The sequence below is a fragment of the Lineus longissimus genome, chromosome 7, assembly GCF_910592395.1.
Source record: "Lineus longissimus chromosome 7, tnLinLong1.2, whole genome shotgun sequence".
In the NCBI taxonomy this organism is placed as follows: Eukaryota; Metazoa; Nemertea; class Pilidiophora; order Heteronemertea; family Lineidae; genus Lineus; species Lineus longissimus.
The window spans coordinates 1992028-2011255 of record NC_088314.1 but is presented as its reverse complement, the minus strand read 5'-3'; the positions used below and the strand labels follow the sequence as shown (position 1 = coordinate 2011255).

Here is a 19228-nt window from a genome sequence, read left to right as displayed (position 1 = left end):
AGTTGGTCGCTGGCCAACACTAAAGGTGGCTCTTCTCAGGACATTGGCAGTTGATATCTAAGAGTGGGGGGCAAGCTGGCAGATCCACATGGGCAATGTTAGGTGAGACGACCAATGCCGATAGTCATATATCAATATCTATTCGAAGACTGAAGGAAACGCTGAAATGACCTCCCAAGAGGCATTACACCGACACCTGAAATTACTGATGGCTTCTTTGCCTGTGGCTCGATCAGTCATGACCAGTCCTTCCCATCCCCGCCCTGAATGTCCTTGCAGGGGACACCATATTTTGACCGGAGACAGAACTGAAGAAATAGGATTCAGTGATTGTTGGTAAATTTCTATGGATTGTCCCATCATGCCAAATTCTGCATGCTCGGAAGAAAAGCCAATCGGCGGGCTCTAATGTGGGGTCAAGTTGCTCATCGAAGTAATAGACTGCCATCCATCCTCCTGTATCAAAGAAGCTGGCTTTTGCAACGATATATAGATAACACGAATGCAGTAATTAGCAATGTACAGCACCTTTATTTACTATCTTCCAATATACATTGTACAATCTTCAGAAATTCAATCTCGGAGCACATTTCAAACGTCTTACAAAATATTTTACTGTCTAGAGATAGGAAAAAAGCTCTGTCTGCACAAAATGGATATTTTCCCACAGGCTTGAAAGGAATTTATAATCTACTTCATTATGGCCCCATAACCGGAGAAATGGCATTAAACAGCCTCTTGCCTCAAAGCACCAAGAAAGTGGAAGAAATCCTTTAATTAAGGACTTGATACAGAACTGAAGGTATTGGTTGTCTAACCAAACCACAAGAGGGTGGAGCTTTCAAGGCAGTATGAGGGGTTTTAAGATATAGACAGCTCCTGCCAGGAAATGTTTGGTGAGGCTACCAATGCCACCAGGAGGTATCAATAGATAGTGTCAAATAATCAAGGATTTGGTATGATTTCTGCCAATCTTTTGTCTCGCATGTTAACTTGAGAAGACAATATGATGTCTCAGTATATGATAAAGTGCATAATCGATTATCAAAATGGTGAAGTATGAAACTGATAATAAGGTGATATATAAGCTATGGCACAGTTCCTTATCATGGGAGCTGACCTACAGCACCAGTATACACATTAAACAGTCACAAAAGGTACGTTTTTACCCTTATTTGTAAATATACTTTACAAGTCGATGACACCGATCATGTACAAAATGTCGATCAGTTCAATTGATTCTTTACGGTGGGTCTCATTTATAGGCACACTGTGAGCCACTAGCACCAGGGTAAGGTATGGCCAAACGAACAGACATGGATACAACACGAGATGATCAGCCTGAATCAAATACACAATGCACAGGCAAAATGTACAGAAGTGTTGTGAACCTCAAGCCATCTACTACATGTACAGTCTCAACGTCCCAATCTTTCATTACGTTCAGCAACGATAACAATCTGATCTAACTCATCAACGATATCTGACAACAAAAGGTTCTCATAGTCCTTCAAGCATTTTTCAATGATTTGCCAATGATCCGCAGGGATATTCACCAACTTATTCGGAAGGACTCCATTTGATATCTTCAATTGAACTTCTTCCACGTTATTGCAGAAACGGAACACTGATGGTGCTTCAACATGTCCATGCGCCAAGATCCACAGCAAGGTTCCGTAGGCATAGATCTGATTCGATGGGTGGATGGAGGTTTCTCCACGCTGCAGGGCAGAATGTAACTGCGGTGACACATGGAATGGAACCATGATCTCAGCAGTTTCTTTGAAATGACTCTCTAACTTGCATGTGTTGATTTTCGCCTGTCCATCCTGGCCAATCTAAAAGTTACAAAAGATATTTTAAGTGACAGTTAATAGTAACAGTAGACATGTTTCTCGTATGGAAGAACCCAGCATGCTAAAGGATTCTGAGCAAGGATACCTTGAAATGACGCTAAACCGAACTTTTGACATATATCTTGTTTTACCAAACTGTTTTTAGGTCTGCTTGGAGTTAACCCCGAGTTATTTGGCTTGTAAGAAATGACTGCCATATTCCAGTAGTGTTTATGGTAAGGAACTTGTTTCCCAAAGCGTTACTGGTACAGACAACAACTGACTCAATGTCCACCAAATGTAACATTTTATGAAAACTTACAAGTATATTCCTGGGTTTCAGGTCCATGAAGTAGTAAGGTGGCTTCTGGTCAACAAGATGGAGGAGTGCTCTCCCTATCTGAACTCCAAACATGAGCCGCTGGATATAGACTTGACCTGCATGCATTGCATCAACAAGGTTCATCTGAGCTCGTTCCATGATGACAAGTCTACAGTCTGCCGAGGGTAGAATCCATCCGTGAAGCATCAACAGGTTCTGATGCTGCTGAATCTCGCTGAAAAATTCCCCGACAAACTTAGAACATATACATTTTCAAAGGAAAGTTGCAAAAAACTGACTAGCTGCTTCAGAGACACTTTGAGTCATCGAAAACAGCATCCACCTGGTTTAGACATCAAAATCAAATCTAATATTCATTAACGTAACAAACAGGGCTTTTTCCACAATTCCTGAACATTTCATGACATTTGTGTGGAAGATGCGAGAACTGTTATCTGAAATGTACAAGCGTCCACCAGCCTAGCTTGCAGCCATCTTGGATTCAACTTAGAGGGAAATGATAGGGCTCGTTATTCTCAGCTCAAGGTAGATGCCAGGACTCTGTTGTATATTCTCCCGAGAGAGAAATATGCAATACCTTGTTCTGAGCAGTTGCCTCAAATGCAAGAGCCTGCTGCTTCTATCTTCACCATGGACAACCTTCACAGCTATGTTTGAGCCATTTCCATTGCAAAACTCCATCTTACAGGCACGAATAGGAAAGCCACTCTGACTCACTGCAATTCTTTCAGCGTACATCGACTGAAGGTTTGGGTATCGCATGCAAGTCTCAATACCATAAGCTTGGGCTTGACACAGCATGTAGTGACCCATGAACACAGACTTTCTACTCATCAGGACACTCTCTTCTTGATACTTGACTTCGTTACTTATCGAAGTAATCATAGTCAGCGAGGAGGTAAAGTTTGAAAACATTCCTGTTATCTGTTCCAACGCAGCATCCTGGATTGCCAGCACTAATGCAGGCACATCCAGAGATTTGACAAGCGACCTTGCAAATATTTCGCACCACTCCGCGCTGAAGTGCTGATTGTCGGCCATCAAAATGTACATGATGCTGTCATTATCACAGACATCATCAATCTTTTGGCGCAGGGTTATACGTGCTGCATCTAATATGGTCTGCAGGACGTCAAACAAAAGATTTGTACAACCAAGTAACTGATCACAGTCGAACATCATGGACGGTCTAACACGGTATGAACGCTTCAACATATTTCTCAAAGAAGGCGCAATTGAGAACATGATGTTCACCAACTCTGATGCCAAGGTGTCCATTTTGGTTTTATAACGAATCTCCAATGTCACTTTGAATGTATTAAACAAATAGCTTGAAAACATCTTCCGCATGGCATGACAAAATGTTCCCTTCCGAGCCATTTCCTCAGCATTGAACCCTAGCTCGTCCAAGCGCGATTTCAACTCCAGGAACTGTACATCTACTTCTCTGTCGGCGACGGGGCGGCCATCCTCAGTGAATGAGGGGATTTCTTTAACCAAGTCTCGCTCAATCAAGTCCATAGCAAAGTTCATATGAGCCGCTATGTCATGTTCGTTCATAACATTGCGCAATTCATCATACCACCATTTGCCGACACGCTTCGCTTCCTCCACCACAGACAATAGCTGGTCTGAATCTTCTGCCCCACCTTTACCAAGGATCGCCCAATCAAATATCGTACTACAAGTAGCAAGATTGTTCATCACGATGTTGATTATCTTAGAGATGTCTCTCTGCAGCACTGAAAAAAGGACATCGACAAGATTTCTCTCAAACGCCTCAAAGTCTTTGACATATCTTGCAAATTCCTCCTTCTGTTTTTTTTTTCTGTAGCCCCACATCGCCGAATTTGCAGAAAGACCGTGGAAGCATTTACAGGACTCCCTGACTTCTTCCTTTGGGATGAATCCTCTCTGCTGGAGCTGGTTGAACGTTCGGTTTTTCATTGCTTCGACAGTCATCCGACGACCTGAAGAAAACATGGCAAGACAGATAATAAAAAGTTTGACTGCATACAAACTACAATGTAATAAGTTTGATATATGGAGCTGGTTTTCCAGGCCCCTGTGGTTTGTCGTCGCATATACTTTACCACACCCTTGCGCAATGCAGCTGGGCACCAATTTCATTTCGGTTTTCCCGAGTGTGAATACTTCTTTGAGTCAGACCACAGGGTACACCAAACCATTTGACCACGGGGTACACCTACCTGCGTTAAAGTTTCAATTCAATAGGCTAGCAACAACTGTCTATAAGCAACTCAGATGCCCCAATTACACACAACAGACAATAAACAGATAATTACCTTCTCCATCATCATCATCAGACTCTTCACAATCAGATTCTCTGTCAAAGCTCCTTGCAATATCATCATCGTCACATTTGTTACAGACATACATGATTGTGCAGTTTGGAAGTTTTGACTGGATGGCATCAATGTTATCAATGTCCTGTGAAGGAAAAATATTAAAGATGTAGGTGCAAGTTCAAACTACAACTATTTTTTACATCAAAAAAAGATATGCCATAGGGAGTTAATTCTACTCTCTGAAATTACGAGCACCTCATGTGGGGACTTATCTTTGTACATTTACAGAGAGCATTTATATCTAGGTCATTGTCTACTTATGACGTTATGTGACTCATGCTTTTGACTTTTGAATTTAATGAGGCAATAGCCAATCACAGAACATGATATGCTTTCTGGGTTTTCCAAATTGAACTGAGGGTAGACAGCACATTGGATTTTCAAGTGTGTTGTATTCGAAGTCAGTGCCTCACTAAGTAAAGGAGGGTTAAATTGAGTGACAAATTTCAAATATGTGTATTTAATAATGATTGATTTCAAAGTTAAAATGAAAGATGTTCTCAAAGAGCAGCATTGAAATAATCTATTTAAAAGCGTAAAATTTTTCCAAAGTTCCAAAATGAGCCATTATGACTTGATGTTCACCGAGGACGGTACATGTACTGAACATGCAGTAATGTTCTCACCGCCAAGAGCAGACCACAGCGTCCATCTATCACATAGACGACAAGTGGAATCTGGCCAGACTGAAGCAGACGATCCACAACCTCATCAAGAATGGGGTTCTCACTCTTTCCAGGCGAATCTAACACCTCGATACCACTTTGTAGTAACTCGTGCTTCAAGCCAACCTCGACCACCATCGCAGCAGACTCCTTATTCCTCCTTGCATCATCATCCATCTTGATGAAAGAACTATCGCGTATCTCTTTCATTGTATTCACATCAACATTTTCAACCTCGGTACCATGTCGACTTATCAACCTTTGGTATTGTCTTTCACTGTATTTCAACCTCACAACCCGAGCTGTACATGGATTTTCGGACACTGGAAGAATACGAGTCCTAAAAATAGTGTTCAATATACTGCTTTTGCCGCTATTCGTCCTTCCAGTTACAACAATGGCAGCTTTGTTCCCCAGAATTTTATCGATCTGTTCTTTTTCTTTCTCAGATGGAAAGCAGTAAGGGTCTATCGAAGGCTCTCCATCATGACCGGTTTCAACGACACTGCTTCGAAATGTCTCTAGGACTGCGTCTGCCTCTTGACACAGTCGCCTTGTACATGCAAGCCAGTCTTTGTGGTGCTGAACTACATTGTGCAGGTAATTTTCCATAGACTCGGCCATGTCTGTTTCTTCTGTTCAGAACTTCATGAGGTAGGCCTATTTTGTCATCCTAATGTCAGCTGTAATTTGAACAACAAAGAAATGATAAGCATGTTGGCTAACCCTACGGACGATCGGTACCGGTGAGAGAAGTCAGTAATGAAAAAACTAACAAGAGAATTGCATTTTTTGAGACACCCGATAATTAGTAAAAAGCGAAAGTGACGAACTGTACCAAATCTTTTGCAGTGTGAACGTGGAAAGAGTCTGGTAACTACAAATATGCAATGACAGGTTGTTCTTCATGTAAATAAACGACTGTCACTATTTTTTATCCTCAGATAGTCCAGAAAATGACTTTGGAACAAATTCTTTTTCCCTAAATCATGAAATGTCGGGCAACCCGGAAATAAGATTGGTGAAGCTCCGGGCCGGTTGGGGGCGCTTAAAATACTCTCTAACTTCAAATAAATTAATATATAATATAAGAAATTTGCTGCTTTGATATGATAAATTTTCGATTAATTTGCAAAAACCTGAATCATATTTCACTTTATTATCTTGATGCTAAGTTTTTTTAGTGAATTAAACAGGTAAACGAATATTGATGTATTTTGGTATTGAGCTTATATTTCCAATATGTCTGCGCCCATGATAACACGATTTTCTTCAAGAAAATAATAAAAAAGCAAGAAAAACACGCTTAATCTTTCAGAAAAGATGGCTAAAGATAACAAAGGCAATTGTAAATGTTCTAAAGAACTCCTCAACCTTGGATATAATCATGGTTAGTTTGTCATCTTGTGTTGACTCCGTTTTGAATGTTGCCTGTACTGAACTACACTCCCCCTGTGCTTCCCCCTGTACATTCGTCATTCCGCTACAGTATAGGCCTACACCTACATGGCGTCACAAAAAAATGAAGTGCAAAGTAAAAACACCCACGCCCGGCGCCCTTACCTGGACATGAATTTTCAAGTCCGTATACTCCATTTCACAAAAAATGGCTAGTATTTGCTTCCAATGCGAATGGCGAGTTCCAGGTCATGCTAATGCTTTGGCTCTCTTGTCTGATTCTCATCATTCTGGCAATATTTTTTTGATGGGGCCTTATAGGGGGCCTGATTTGGAAATTTTAGATCAGATATCTCTAAGAACCTGGTAGAAGTGAGAATTTATTTCAAACATCATTTGTGAGGTTGTTATTTGATGACAAACTTCTGGATAATCTGAAGCCCTAACTCATTTTTTTGTTGGGACTGAAACTTTGAAACATATCCGCATGTTGTATCATTGCAGATGTTTATTCATCATTGTTTATTGCAGAGAACCCTTACTTGATCACAAAAAATGCCAAACCAAAAGAAAAACCACAGACCTACAGATCCAAACCCAGTTCAGGTAAATGATCCGGCCGACAAAACTGATGATGTCTGCTGAACCAATCATAACTCAGTGAGTTCAACATGTGGCAATGTGGGTTATCTATACCCGAAGATTCCTTCTGGCTGCAGCCATACTCTTTGACCTGCTTTGGAATCCACTGTTAAAGTGCTTTCTTTGTGTTTTTTCAAGAACATTTTTGCTTTCATATCCGCTTCTGTATCATTTCACTCTTTCAGTGATTGGTGATGTCAGAGCATTCCTTCCAATGATTGCAAAAGCCAACGTTATAATGCAAGAAGAGCTGAAAACAGACCCCAACAAGTTTGATATTGAAGCTGAAGAAGATGGTGAAGGTCCACTCATTCAAATGGTGAGTGTGAAGTCATGCCATCATCAAGAAATAGACTTCTGTTTCCTTTATCTGATGTCAGAGTTTTGTTACTGACAGGTAAAATGTTGGAGAATTCTCCAGAGGCTAAGAAAGCCAACCTTAGTTTTAGGTAGAGGGGGAACCTCTCCAAGTGGTTGTTTTCCTGTTACTGATTGCAGTAGTTTCCCTTTCTTTCAGGATATGGCCATGGTGTTACAGGAAGGATCTGACTCCTCTGACGGATCTGATTCATCATCAGATGACGATGATTCAGATAGTGAAAACTGCTTTGGTGAAGTGACTGAAGACAATTTCAGAGTTGGGAAAAAGACAACGCCAACCAAATGTTTGATCCAAGAGGTTTCGCCTAATGTGACTGAAAAAAGTGAAGTGATTTTGGAAGAAAACGATAAAGTGACAGATTGTGGTGAAAATACCTGAAGGAGAAAAGTTTTAAATGGATAATAAATATGTTTAGTCCTGCCTCCAAAAATGTATCTTATTTCTGAATAAAGGTCATTGAAGATGTCTCATTGGAGAGCTGTACCCATGTTGTCGAATGGAATTGTTGAAATGATGGAGAGATATGTATTACACGAGGGGCATAGTAAGATGTCTAGAGAGTATGACTAGTGTATTCATGTGACATGTCAGTTGTCTTGCTGTATTAAGCTTAAAGACATGTTGTGACATCACCTTGGTAAGATCAGGTTTTGACATCACCTGTGTTAAGACCAAAAGACCGGTTGAGGCATCACCTTGGTAAGTCGGGGTTTGGCATTGCCTGGGTACAGACCGGCCGTGACCTTCCCTTCAGACCGGTGATACTAGTTCAGGAAGACGGTTGTGACTTCACCTTGGTGAGATGTGACATTCACAACAGAGACAAGTTGAGAGAGATGATGTTGGTTTATAAACACAGGTTGTGACATCACCGTGGGAAAGTAGAGTTCGACATCACCCAGGTAAATACTATGACTCCTTGGCTGTTGTTGGTTGATGAAGACCGGTTGTGATATCACATTGGTAAGAAAGGGTTTGACATCGCCTGGGTAAAGACGGGTTGTGACCTTCCCTTCAGACCGGTTATATTGGTTGTCTGCAAGATGAATTTACATCGCAATAAGTACCGCACACAACATAGTTAAATTGAAATTTTTATCTATGATGCGGTACTAGGATTATTTAAAATCATCGCCGGGACGGCTCCTGGCCAACTTGACAGAAGTTCACTTTGTATTCTGTGGTGCGTGCATCACTTTCGCGCGCGACGATTTTCAACAGCGATTGATCGGGTTCACAGTAATTCATGGGGGGAGCCACTTGACAATTCACTGCCATTTGCGAAAAAAGGTGACAAGCCTTGTTTTGTATGACGAAATAAGAGGCCGTGGTAGTGCATTTTTCAGTCGGGGCATCCTGAACCTCAGACCAGCACATGGCACTGTAAACGACCGAGCTTCAGTAACGTGTGCGAGGGGAGGAGGATGCGGCTGACTCCGGATTTTCGACGATGGTACTCCGCCCACTGCGCAAACGGTCATGGGGCGCGGCTTCCTCATTCTCCATACATGTTTCCTTTTTGTTACTCATTTGGCCAAAGCACTCTCATAGACCATGACAATTCTAGAGGGACACCAGACACATGACATGTGTACCGTGGGACTCCGATATGATTGATATTCCTAAAACCAAAACATTAAATGTAACAGAAGTGGGCGATTCAAATAGTTTTGGAAGGGTCATTTTCTGGAAATAAAATAAACATACACACTGCAATAATTCACTACGGCGACGTCGTTTTATTCTCATCGGGTGTCCATTCAATGTGTAACGTGGAAGTCAGGAACATCAACTCTTCCTTTCTTCCCTCTTCATCTTCATTCAAATCGACCTCATCAAGCAGGCCAAGGTGTATGTCGTCTGCTGGCTTTGACATCTGCCCTCCGAGGAATGCTGAACCAGACGATGTTTTTGAACTCATTGATCGTACAATCCTTCTGAGGACATCGCTGATGTCTGAGGTGGCGGATTGATTTGTCCCAGGATCTGGTGGAGGGAGGTCACCGATTGCCATTTTCGGTGGGGATATGTCATATCTGACGGGATTATGGTCTGTCTTTGATGTTATCATTACAGTTCTCAACTTCCTCTGCTCGAACAAACGACTCAGCTTGCCACCCATGCGCAGGCCGTCGACATGAACAACCTGAAACAAAGTTTAATCAAACATCATCGAAACGCTTACGTTAGATGAATCCACGACATTATGATGTCGACTCAACAAAACCTTTGTCTATTAACGGACACGGATGGGGACAGCCACCCGTTGTCACGACCATTAAGACTAGGACAGGGATTGTGCTGTCATAGCATAAGGAGCAGCGGTAGTGTAGTGGCACGGGTCGCGGACAAGCGCTCAAGAGATCACTGGTTCGATCCCCACTGCCGGCGGCAATTTGCAATTTGCAATTTGCCTCACACGCCAACGCGTAACCCAACCTAGGTTTTTTTTCAATGGGTACCAGAGCACCTCCGCGCATCTGGGTTCTACTGAAAGGTTTAAGCTTTTTTACTTTACGGACCTTTTGCAGCAGCAGAGGACAAGCAATCAGTGAAGTCAAATCGGAATCAGAATGCGTACTGGCCAAACGCCTCATTGTTGCTCTAACGTCACTGGCAGAGCGTTGCTGAAAGTGCGCGCGCTCAGTCAGTGGGCGCCAAATATGACTTCCTGGCGTTTGCATCAGAATAAGATGGGATCGGGTCAGATCGGATCTACTAACTTGTAGCAGATATTTATTAAGATACTTTCGCCTCATTAGCAAACTGCGCATACGAGTAAAACCGGCGGTTCTGTTTCCCCGAACTTTGTCCAACGATGATCATAGATCTCTGATAGTATCAAATTTTCAAAGCAGACGAGACATAGTACAATTTCTAAAGAGAAGGGCCTATTTAACCAATATCTAAGATTGTCTTTCGGCCACCACACCTGGGGACAACCATGCCGGTACGGCGCGATCGACACCATCGTTCTGTCCGATCGTGAGTTGTGACATCACTCGCGAGGCCTATTTCATGATTTCAATTCCCCGCGTTTATTGATAAATCTGCCTAGGCCTATCTGCAATACGTAATTTGTCCCCATTATTTTGATATTGAATGAAGCGAACTTAGGCGCAACAGGTGTCGCCTAGATTATGTTAATGCTTCGCCAGCAGTAAACACAGCCAGCATGGCAATATGGCGACCCACAGAAGGAGTAGGCAGCACCAAGTTCGCAGACGAATAGGATCCAACTCGGACTCGGACGATGACTTATTTTTCAATGTGGACAACGCGGATAATGTGAGTGAGAGGAACAGCCAGGGACACGATGGGAGTGTGTCAGGACAGGGGTTGGCCCGGCGAGAGACGGGGAATCCCCTGATAGGAGTGCACAGTGAAATAACGTCTGCTTCTGGAGCCAGTAAAGGACACCGACGGAGCAACAGTGGCGGGGATTTGGCAAACTCCAGAAAGTATGACGGGGTCCCTGCTTCTACGTCTAGGGAGACGTACAGGGAGAGAATTAGTCGCATGAAACGCCAGAATTCCATTGTTGATAATTTATTATTTGATATCTATGATCGGTGGCAGTATGGACGGGATAGTTTTGACAGTGACACATTCACCGAAGGGTGTTCCAGCACAGCATCCGAGGCGTTTTTCTGTCGTCATGACTCCCAGCTCAGCGAGTGTGACCGAACTATCATCAACGAATCATTCCTTTCAACAAAAGGTAAAAGATCTTTATTCTCCAGCCTCCCGATTTGGGTCAGTGTGAATATCAGCTGGTTTTAGCAGACGACATATTTTTTGCCTCAGCGGACGAAAACTGAAAAGTCGGCGGAACAAAGACCTATGATCTTGGCTTTTTTGTCTGTATCTATATATTTATTTTCGGTTTGTAAGCTGATTTCTTTGTTGTCCTTGTTGATGCGACTTGAATTATACTTTCTGGAATAACTCGGCTGACAAATTTGAAACAAAAGACGCTATTCAACACCAACCGTCGTTGTCCTTGACGTAGTAGTACGCCAGCGCGCGCCTCCAGTTCACTAGTAACTCGCTGACTCTACTATAAATTCATAATAAGCCGAGTGAATTTAATAATGGGTGTCCAGTCTTCACGGATTTCATAAAATCACTGGTGTCCAGGATGATGACAATATTGATGTCTCATCATTCTAAGCATTGGACATGCTATGTGTTTAAGCGCTCAGTGTGTTCGTCAAACCAAAATAACTAAGCTCCACTTTACGTGTAAAATCTTGACTCAAACATGAAAATGAAAAAAACGTAGACATGTATTTGCAAAAAATATTGGATAACCTTGATTCAAATTTATGAATCGGACATTGAAGTGTTTATATTCTATAGATACGTGTATTTGCGAATAAATATTGGATGACCTTGATTCAAATTTATGAATCGGCCGTTTTATTCTATTGTGTGTGTGTTCCATCACTGCACCAGTCACTCAATCATACAATTACTGACTTGATGCTTCGCGAGGGATTGCTGCTGTGAAACTGCAGGATACAAATAACTCCATAATCAGAATAATTGCTAATTTATGGGGCACTGCACGCAACTTACACATCTCGGTTTGTGTGATAGAAGTACTGATGTTCAACAGTGACATGAGTTTCCCTTTTGAATATTGCAAGGTTCCATTTCCCAGAGCATTCTATTGGTTCTCATTGCCAAAACGACTCAATTGAAAACGATGTCTTTTTTGACGATGTGGCCCATACATTACAGCGTAGGATTAACAATTGATGTAATACATAACACCATATTGTTCCTTCCTGTTGGTAATACAGTAGTGCTTTCTTGATGTCATACAAGCAATTACATGAAGTTATTGTTGTGTGATACGTCGCAACATCATATTGCTTTCTTGGCGTGATAAGATTGCCTTTTATTGGCCGTTATAACATCACAGATCCCTTTTTTGGCTTGATACATAACAACATCAGATTGCTTTGGTGTCCTAGTCCCGATCATATAGGGGCCTATGTGTCAGCTTTCATCCATAGGCATATGATTCATCTACATGCTGGTATCATGTTTATGCATTGTATTCCAATCGGGATTTGCACATGTGTGCATACATTCATCATTCAGAGCAATATCATTGCCAACAAAAATGATTCAACCTATTTTCCAATGAAGCGTCGTACAATGTGCATGTCTACACGTAGAGAATAATATTATTGCCCGCTTGTTGTCTGAGGTTGTCCCAGTTGGCCATTTATTCTGTCTATACAGTACATTGGAAAGTGAGCAATTTCTGTAGTGCTTTTCAACATGGCGACTCAGTCAAGCCTTGACCATCAATGAAATGAAATTATTGACCAAAACGCAATCTAGTGTAACAGGTAACCAAAGGAGAGAGTCCAAGAATTAGATAAAAACCCATACCATGAAACGTACTGATCACGAATACGACATCATGATCACCACTTGCCTAACAATTGCTTTATTGGTGTAGGCCTATTGTGTCACATCAAAAGATTGTATTGGTGGTGTTGTACATTCCAACGCGAGAATACGTTACACTATCTAAACAACGATATTATATCTATAAAAACTTCACATTCATCAGATTGCTTTCTTTGTATCGATTGGTTTCACGTGACGTCATAACCTGCTCTGCTGGTGGGACAGACAAAAGAAAGCAAGACCAATGACCATGACAGGCAGGCAGGACAAATCATTGTTCTCCCTCCAACATGACCGACCGTGAAAACACTATAGATCAGATGGCTTTCTTGAAACATATGGCTTCCCTGGGCATAACCTCATATTACCTTCTGGCTGTAGAACATTGGAACATTGCTTTTTTGGTGTATATAATGCATATCATCAATTTTTCGGTGTATTCGATTGAACGACATTTTATTGCTTTCCCGGTGTATTCCATAAGATGGGCTTAAGCTACTCTTGGCCAGTTCGTCCGTTCTATAAGAAGGCCTATTCACACGAATCTATCGTCTTATAAGATTGGTCAACAAAGAATAATACATGTGATTCCTTCAACACACAGGTGATTGGAAAAAACGAAGGTGTCTATACATTGACATATATAAAGCGAGTTCATTTTGGCCAATAGCTATGTCAACTCTTCTGGGTTGTAAGTGGGATTATCCCAAAGTATTGATTTGTAGTATGAATCGCCTTTTTGGTGTAACAGTACATGTACAACACCAGATTGCTTTCTTGATGTACGACATTACAACAATTGCTTAACACCATATTGCTTTCTTGGTGTTATGCATTAAAATCGCCTTCTTGGTGTATGTACCATTTGTGGAATACATAAAACACAAAGGGTGATGGATTTCAATCGACTCGTCTATGTCTCTGTACCTGATCAATATAAAGAAGAATGCACTGACATGCAGCATATGGATAAACACCCACTCAGCTTAAACAGTTCAACGGGCTGAAAAAAATCCACCATCTTCAAATAAGAAAGGTCAGATAGGAACTACTCGAACACAAAACGGCTAATCTTTTCAAATTCTAAGGCCTTGATGTTATAGCATCGGATTGCTTCTTTGGTGTAATACATGTAACGTAGGCCTATATAAAGACATAATCATCTCTTTCTAGCTATCAAAGTCATAGATCGACATATTACAATATCAGAAATCGACAAAATGTACATTCTGATTCAAAACGCAACATGTATGGTATATCTAATACCATGGCGTCGACTGAATATTCCCAAAAAATCTTAAAAAGTTCATATATCGGTCAGCGAAACAGGTGTTGTATTTCGAAATGCTATTGATAATCGAGCACTACGAACAAATGGAAATGCCAGGATCAATTGCTATCACTATCAGTATACAATGTACAGACAGCACCTCAGCGTTCACCGGGTGGGTTTTGGTCCTTGTCTGTATTCGATGACGGATTAAGGAGAGATTAATTCGTTAAGGGCGTACTGGTGATCGATACATCCATTGATGGATGTTCCTATTAAAATTTGAAATGTATCTCTTGAAAGAATCGAATTGAGCACAATTGAAGTACATATATCATATCTGTTGGCATACCTAGCCTTGAAATTGCGGAATTATTGAGATTGGTAGGCGCACGCTTTGATCTAGACCAGAACATGGGGTGATATCCATCTCCTGATATCATTGTTACAACATCTGGTGTAGTTCACACTCAATTAACCTCTAAAGCAACCCGCGTTGTCGCTTTAGATATATACATGTACATGTACATACAGTACATGTTTTGGTTTTTTCATAAGGTATTGCACTGTGCATTGCTTTCTAAGTCTTGATTTCTTGGTTTAGAACGTTGCACCATCATTCAACATCAATGTTGTAGTACATCGGAATTGGGTTCTGGTGTAATGCATCAGAAAGTTCGTTAGAATCTTAGTGAAGTTTCCTGCAAGAATTTAAAGAATTTATTCTTGTGAGAACAATACTCTTCAACAGCCTTGTTGGATTATACATGTAGTATCTTTTCAAAGAATAAATCTTATTGGAACAATGAATCAATTTCATGGACTTTGTTAGTTGGTGTTAATCCTCCGCTTGGTCTATAAACTCTCGTGATCAGGCCATCAGCTGTTAGCCAATGAAAATCCCATACTCCTCCCGGCCAAGTGAAATGAACTCCACTTACACGTTTGTGTAAGTTCACATGGTTTTATGTTGGTGATTAAAGTTGATTTTAACATCAGTGTGGTGCTTTCAGCAGGTGAAACCACATATTCACCATTTAGTCGTTAGAATAATGAGATACCAGTGATGGGCTTATGGCAATGTGATAGATAAAACAACTGTTGGATGGATGACCCATTTGGAACACTGTGTGATAACTATACAGGCTTGGGCAAGCATCCAATGAGCGAATTTAACTTGACTCTCTTGCCGAGCAATAGGTTCCCAGACATATCATTCCGTGGAGCCCAATGGAAACAAAATTGGTTAAGTTTAATTAGTTTTGTGTGATTATCACAGTTACAGTAACATATTCAGTAATAGAAAAAGAACCTGGTGGGTTATATGGCCATTATTGACTCAATAAATAATTAAAATCATTTTTGTGCCCTGGGACAGCTTAATTATATGGCTGTTTTTATCTGAGGGTTTCTGATTCATATGAATAAGTCTCCCTTTAAAATGACAGTTCTTTGACTAGCGACTTGGCTTTTTGACATGCTTTTTATTCTTACGAGACTGTCGCTCATCTCTCCTCTGCATACGTCACGGTAACATACATGTAGATGTAAAGTCGTTATGCACTGGTGAAAGATGTAACAGATTGTCTTAGATATTGTAGCAGCTGGCCCGGCAGCATGATCCATCAGTAGTCTATTATAATTCACAATATTTTATCAAATGCCTTCCACCCGAAGCGTAATGTGTCAGGTAGGCCTACTGTTAAGTAATGCGAAGTCTTTACTTGAGGAACGAGGATTTGGCCACGTACATGGAAGTGCAAAAGCAGTTACAGATAGAGACCAAGTTTTTTCATCTAATTTTGGTTTCTTGTGATACTCTGGTCTTATCCACATTTAGTAAAGTCGCCAAGAAATCAATCTAAAGGAAACTACTTTGGTCAAAACAAGATGCTTTTGCACTGGTTTGTCAACTGATTTCATCCAAAAAAAAACACTGAACAGGGTAACATTGCTAAAACTGTCGGTCTTTTCAGCTTGGAACTGTCTTTTATTGCCAAGTGAGAGCAATGCCAACCTCTTTTAGCTAAGCTGGACGCTGGGCTAACCCGGCTGTTATTATCACCTTCATCTAATGACTTTAGCTTAACAAAGTGGTGCCTAGCTGCAATATCGAGTCGAACCAAATATTCTTACGACGTGAATTCATCAACTTCTCCTCGACAGAGGAAATTAGAGACCTGAGGAGAAGTTATCTGAAGTGGAATGTCCATAGAAGAGGCTTACTGGGTTCGGTGACTGGAGCTGTAAGTTTTCCCCAGGTCGAAGCTTGGCGTCACAACAAGACGAATTTTCATTGTAACACAAAACAAACGTTTTTTAAAAGCACATTTTGTAACAGTGTCTTGCAACAAAATTCAATTATCCTCCATCATTTCGACCAGCAGCCATGGTCCAGACCTGTTGCATGTCGTTAAGGCATTCTGCTGCCACAATGGCGCGTCAGATGCAAACCACAAAAAACTCTGAACAGCGAATCTACACAATGAAAATTTCGCATAGTTGGACATTTAAACGGTTCTGTAGTACGAATGATGGCGCAACACGTGTTTCAGATGATTTGTATACAGATCATCGATTTCATCTCATGTTATCGCGATGAAATTCATATCGTCACATTAGCATGTGCCACAAATGTGTAGGGGAAGAAATTGGAGACAAAAGCGGAGGTAGGCCTCCAATGAAACCTTACCCGAAAGGACTATAATTGTATGACTGCCCACTCCAAAACATATGTCGTTGTTTTGACTCTGGCGTTGTACACACAGGCCCTTGAGGTGCTGAGAGTGGCCGAATTGAATGCACGATGGGCCCCTCTAAAACACATGTCGTATAAACAGGGTGACCCAAACGATGGTACAGCTTATTTCAACAAGGCCAAACTTTCCAACAAAAACCAGCCAAAAGCATACAGACACTTGTACATGTGATGGTAGAATGTCCTTTGGAAGGAAAAGCACAACGGTTTTTCTGGAACATTCAGGTTAACCCGCCAAATACATCATTTGGTCTTCGGCGAGCAATATATACACTTGTTGGCGAATTACAGATTCATCGTTCCAACCGTACCTGCAATTTACACACCATACCAGCTCATAAATAGGACGATGCCTTCAACCTTCAACCAAATATTGACAAAGCTGTCCTGATGGCCTGAGATGAAAGGATGGTGGAATCTAATGTGTCTACGACAACACGTCATGGCGGAGTCGGATCCTCGTTACCAGCAGCGAGATCTCGGATGAAGGCAGGAACTAAAATGCAACGTCCGGGAAAGGACGCTGGTCGTTTAAAACCCAAGTTTAAAACCATCACCATTCTTCTTGATTCGCAATTTCAAAGGACATTCAAAACAACATTTCTCCAGTCCGAGTCCACTCAAGACGTTCTTGTAAGATCGAGCTTTCTGGCCGAATTTTATATCTTTATCAAGGCGAACTCCTTCTTCGGGGTTAGCTCTCGTTTCCGCCGGTCGTTTTTGCGAGTTTCTTCCCGGTTTGGCATTCAAACTAATGAACGATCTTTAATTGTAGTAGAAGCAAGGATGGGACCATCAGGTTTTTAATCCCAAAATGCAAGTTCAAGTTTCCTGTGATCTGTCCTTGACTACGACATTAGAATTCCGGACAAGAACTTGCCTCTAGAGATGGGCTGATGCAACTGTTTTATCTTGATGCTCTCATGTTCTGACATTCCCCAGATACCCGTAGTGATGATGTGTCGACTGAAACACCATGGTTGAGGCAGGAAAGTAAGAAACCTTCCTTTCCTGCCCCCTACCACCAGCAGCCTACTCCACAATTTGCTGAGTTTGCTTGCTGTTTTACTAACCGTAATCTTTGTTTTCCTTCAGACATTCCAGACCTGAAGAAGATGGTCACCGAGATGAAGCAGACGGTCTCCCTGGCCTCCGCCCGCCTCGTCCGTCAGCTCAAGCGAAGGGACCGCCGACTTGCCCGCATGCATAAAAACTGTGATCTCATAACTGCCGTGCTGCAGGCTTCTTCGCTCAAGAGACGTAAGTTTCTTTAATTTCTTGCAAATTACTTGGTTAAACCGCAAAATTTAACTGTGACAGCCATGCATACATCTACGGTGGCTGGGAAAGGACATGGTGATGTTTTTATTCAGTGACGAAGTTGGTTTTTTATCTCAGGCCCCTGTCTTATAACTCAGTCACCTGGCTTAGTAACTCAGGCGCCTGACTAACGAAACGACGAAGTTTTTTTTAAATCTCAGGCGCCTGAGTTACTAAGTCAGATGACTGAGTTATAAGTCAGGCGCCTGAGATTTAAAAAAACTTCGTCTCAGGCGCCTGAGTTACTAAGTCAGGTGACTAAGTTATAAGTCAGGCACCTGAGATAAAAAAAAAAACTTCGTCATTTCGTAACTCAGGCGCCTGAGAATAAAAAAACACTTCGTCATTGCAAAAAAAATGTCCTTTCCGAGGCACCGCATACATCATTACACAATGCAGGTCACATAAAACCGATGAAAGTGTCAAGTTAATGATACGATGACAGATTGTTTTTATGATTTATGTTAACTATACGTGTACGTTACCAGTCAAATTGACCTGCACTGGCCACGTTGCAGGTGTTTGAATAACTGCCTGCCATTTTCAAAGCATAATTGCCAATCAAATTAACATTTTGGATATTTATTTAATCAATTTTTGAACATTCAATAGATTTTATGTGCATGTAAATACTTGTCTATTGTGTAAACCCAGGCCTCTCCATTGCATGCTTCTTGGGCCGTTTAATGGCGTAGTGAAAGGGCATTATGCCCAAAATAGGGGAGGGACTAAAAAAAAAAAACAATTTTTTTTAAAATTTCTTTTTAGGGGTATATGACCCCCTCTGAAGCATTTTCTGCAGCTTAAAATGGCCTA

General features: G+C 41.4%; 3 protein-coding genes across 4 annotated transcripts in view; 2 read left to right on the top strand and 1 right to left on the bottom strand.

Moving 5' to 3' along the window:
* Positions 1-511: 511 nt before the first annotated feature.
* On the bottom strand, positions 512-6228 carry LOC135491242 (uncharacterized). The gene is made up of 6 exons (XM_064776977.1): positions 6051-6228; positions 5174-5895; positions 4485-4629; positions 2756-4148; positions 2158-2392; positions 512-1838 (listed from the first exon to the last, which is right to left on the bottom strand). The coding sequence occupies exons 2-6, from the start codon at positions 5834-5836 to the stop codon at positions 1419-1421; spliced, it is 2856 nt and encodes a 951-aa protein (XP_064633047.1). The 5' UTR covers positions 5837-5895; positions 6051-6228; the 3' UTR covers positions 512-1418.
* Positions 6229-6451: 223 nt separating this feature from the next.
* Positions 6452-8109, top strand: LOC135491403 (NOP protein chaperone 1-like). Its single transcript, XM_064777249.1, has 4 exons — positions 6452-6602; positions 7142-7216; positions 7438-7571; positions 7770-8109. The coding sequence occupies exons 1-4, from the start codon at positions 6536-6538 to the stop codon at positions 8010-8012; spliced, it is 519 nt and encodes a 172-aa protein (XP_064633319.1). The 5' UTR covers positions 6452-6535; the 3' UTR covers positions 8013-8109.
* A 2675-nt stretch (positions 8110-10784) lies between these two features.
* The window catches only part of LOC135490667 (TBC1 domain family member 30-like), a 28295-nt gene continuing 19851 nt past the window's right edge, over positions 10785-19228 (top strand). For both annotated transcript variants that reach the window (XM_064775989.1, XM_064775988.1), the window contains exons 1-2: positions 10785-11355; positions 18188-18352. In XM_064775989.1, coding sequence (XP_064632059.1) covers positions 10818-11355; positions 18188-18352 — 703 coding nt within the window. In that variant the 5' untranslated portion in view covers positions 10785-10817. The remainder of the gene's footprint in view (positions 11356-18187; positions 18353-19228) is intronic.